This window comes from Vombatus ursinus, unplaced genomic scaffold (genome assembly GCF_900497805.2).
Source record: "Vombatus ursinus unplaced genomic scaffold, bare-nosed wombat genome assembly UNPS02015255.1, whole genome shotgun sequence".
NCBI classification, from domain to species: domain Eukaryota; kingdom Metazoa; phylum Chordata; class Mammalia; order Diprotodontia; family Vombatidae; genus Vombatus; species Vombatus ursinus.
Window position 1 is genome coordinate 24,211 of NW_020955033.1, and position 2,028 is coordinate 26,238.

At 38.5% G+C, this 2,028-nt stretch overlaps 1 protein-coding gene across 1 annotated transcript in view; it reads right to left on the bottom strand.

Moving 5' to 3' along the window:
- Nucleotides 1-2,028, bottom strand: part of LOC114031725 (lipoxygenase homology domain-containing protein 1-like) — a gene marked incomplete at its 3' end in the record, with an annotated part of 576,714 nt that overhangs the window by 23,399 nt on the left and 551,287 nt on the right. The window contains exon 45 of the mRNA XM_027846874.1: nucleotides 51-303. Within this exon, the coding sequence (XP_027702675.1) occupies nucleotides 51-303 (253 nt within the window). The remainder of the gene's footprint in view (nucleotides 1-50; nucleotides 304-2,028) is intronic.

A 2,028-nucleotide genomic window follows, 5' to 3' on the forward strand; every position in this document is an offset into this window, starting at 1 on the left:
AATGCCTTTGAGAAAAGATATGTGTCTACAATTTGGTGATGATACCTCACCCTGAATATCATCCGGCAGTCGCTCTTTTCGGATATATCCAAGAAGCTTCAATTTCCTTTCCATCTGTCTGTCACCAACTTCACTGTCTAACCACTGCTGGCAAGAAAAGGCATATTCCTTGTCTCTTTTCCCAGATTCCTGAATGGTGATGTGGTCTAAATAGCATCCAGCACCGTAGCCAGTGCCACTGTGTTCTATAAGCACTTTCCTGACCATGCCCAGGTCCACTGCTCTCAGGCTGAAGGTGCTTACCTGATGAAAGGTAAATAACAAAAACACTTTGTAAGTGATCAAATGGAAAGGTTCAGATTTGTTTCAGTACTTCAATGGAACTTGGGCTGTAGCATGTTGAAATGTTCAACAACCAACAAAAGGACATCTAAGTACTGACAACAAATAGAGAACTGAACTAGACATTAAGGGAATTAAAAAGATTAAGTACAAAATAGTGCCTCCTCTTCCAGAGCTCACACATGTGTAAATAACTGGCTTCCTTCAAGATTCAGCCCCAATGCCACATTCAAAGAAGACCTTTCAAAAACAAAAAAAAAAAGACCTTTGCCAGGCTGCCTTGCCCTTCTGGCTGCTAGTGTCTTCCTAATCTAGGTTACCTCTCATACATACTCTGTATGTATTTTGTATATTTATTTTATGCCATCTCCCCTATCATAATGTAAGCTTTTTGAGATAAGGGGCTGTCTTTCTTTTTGCTTGTATTTGGAATTAACATAGTGTCTGTCACATAGTAAGCACTTAAGAAATGCTTGTTAACTGTTGATAAGTTTATTGTCTGTCTTCCATTTTCTCCTCAGCTCTTGGCACAGTGAGAAGCAAAAAGCAACTGCTTAAATTCTTGTGATTTGTAGTGTAATGATACATAAGTCAGGGCTAAGTGGAGTTCTATGTTGTTCAGATCGGAGGAGAAAAGAACATTGTTGAATGGGAGGCAGGAAAGGCCATCAAGGAAGACTTCATTGAGGAAATCTTATTGGAGCTATACCTTAATAAACAGTCAGAATGCCAAGACAGGGGGTTGTGTGGCATGCCAGGAACTATATCAAGATGATGTTACATCAAAGTAAAGTTTAGGGGATATTGAGTATTCCTGTTTGCCTGGAGTTGAGAATGCATAAAAGGGGACAGCCAGGGAAGGGGCTCAAAATATAGACTACAGATGGTAAAGGGCTTTGAAGATGAAGGTATGAAGCTCAAATATCATTTGAAAAGTGATAGGAAGCCACCAAAACATTTTGCAAAAAAACAATAACAATCAGAACTGAGTAGGAGAAAGAGTCATTTGGGAGCAGCACAAAAGATGGTTTGGAATAAAGAGAGAGTAGAGGCAGGAAAACTGTCAGGAGACTATTAAGATATTTAAAGTGGATAGTAATGAAGGAAGAATCAAGAATGACTTTGAGATTTAGAGGAGCAAGAGATCATTTTTGGCAGAAAGCAATAAGCAAAAGCTTCATAAAGAGTATTGAATCTGCAGTCAGGAAAATCTAAGTTCAAATCCAGCCTCAGACAATTATTAACTATGTGATGCTGGGCAAGTCACTTAACCTCTCTCAACCTCAGTTTCCTTATCTGCAAAATGGAGTTAATAGTGATTTGTTCTCAGGGTTGCTGAGGGGATAAAATGAGACATTTGCAAAGCACTGGAATTTTACATCAATATTTTAAAATGCTTTTTAAAAATAGTATTAGCCTGTGAAGAGGCTTTCAAATCCTTTTACAGTTGGTTAGCTATACCTCTAGCCAGCAAATTTGATAAGCATACCATCCAAATCAATGAGGCTTTCATCCAAATTGATTTTTTAAAATTGTTTCACAGCATAGGGCCAGAGACAGATGCTCTAACAGATACATCCCTCCAAGTTGACATCAGTTAGTCAGTTGACTATCTTTGAGTCTGATCATTGAGTCATGTTCCAAAGCTACCTAATTGGATTAGCGCTTTATATGGGGATTAGGTTT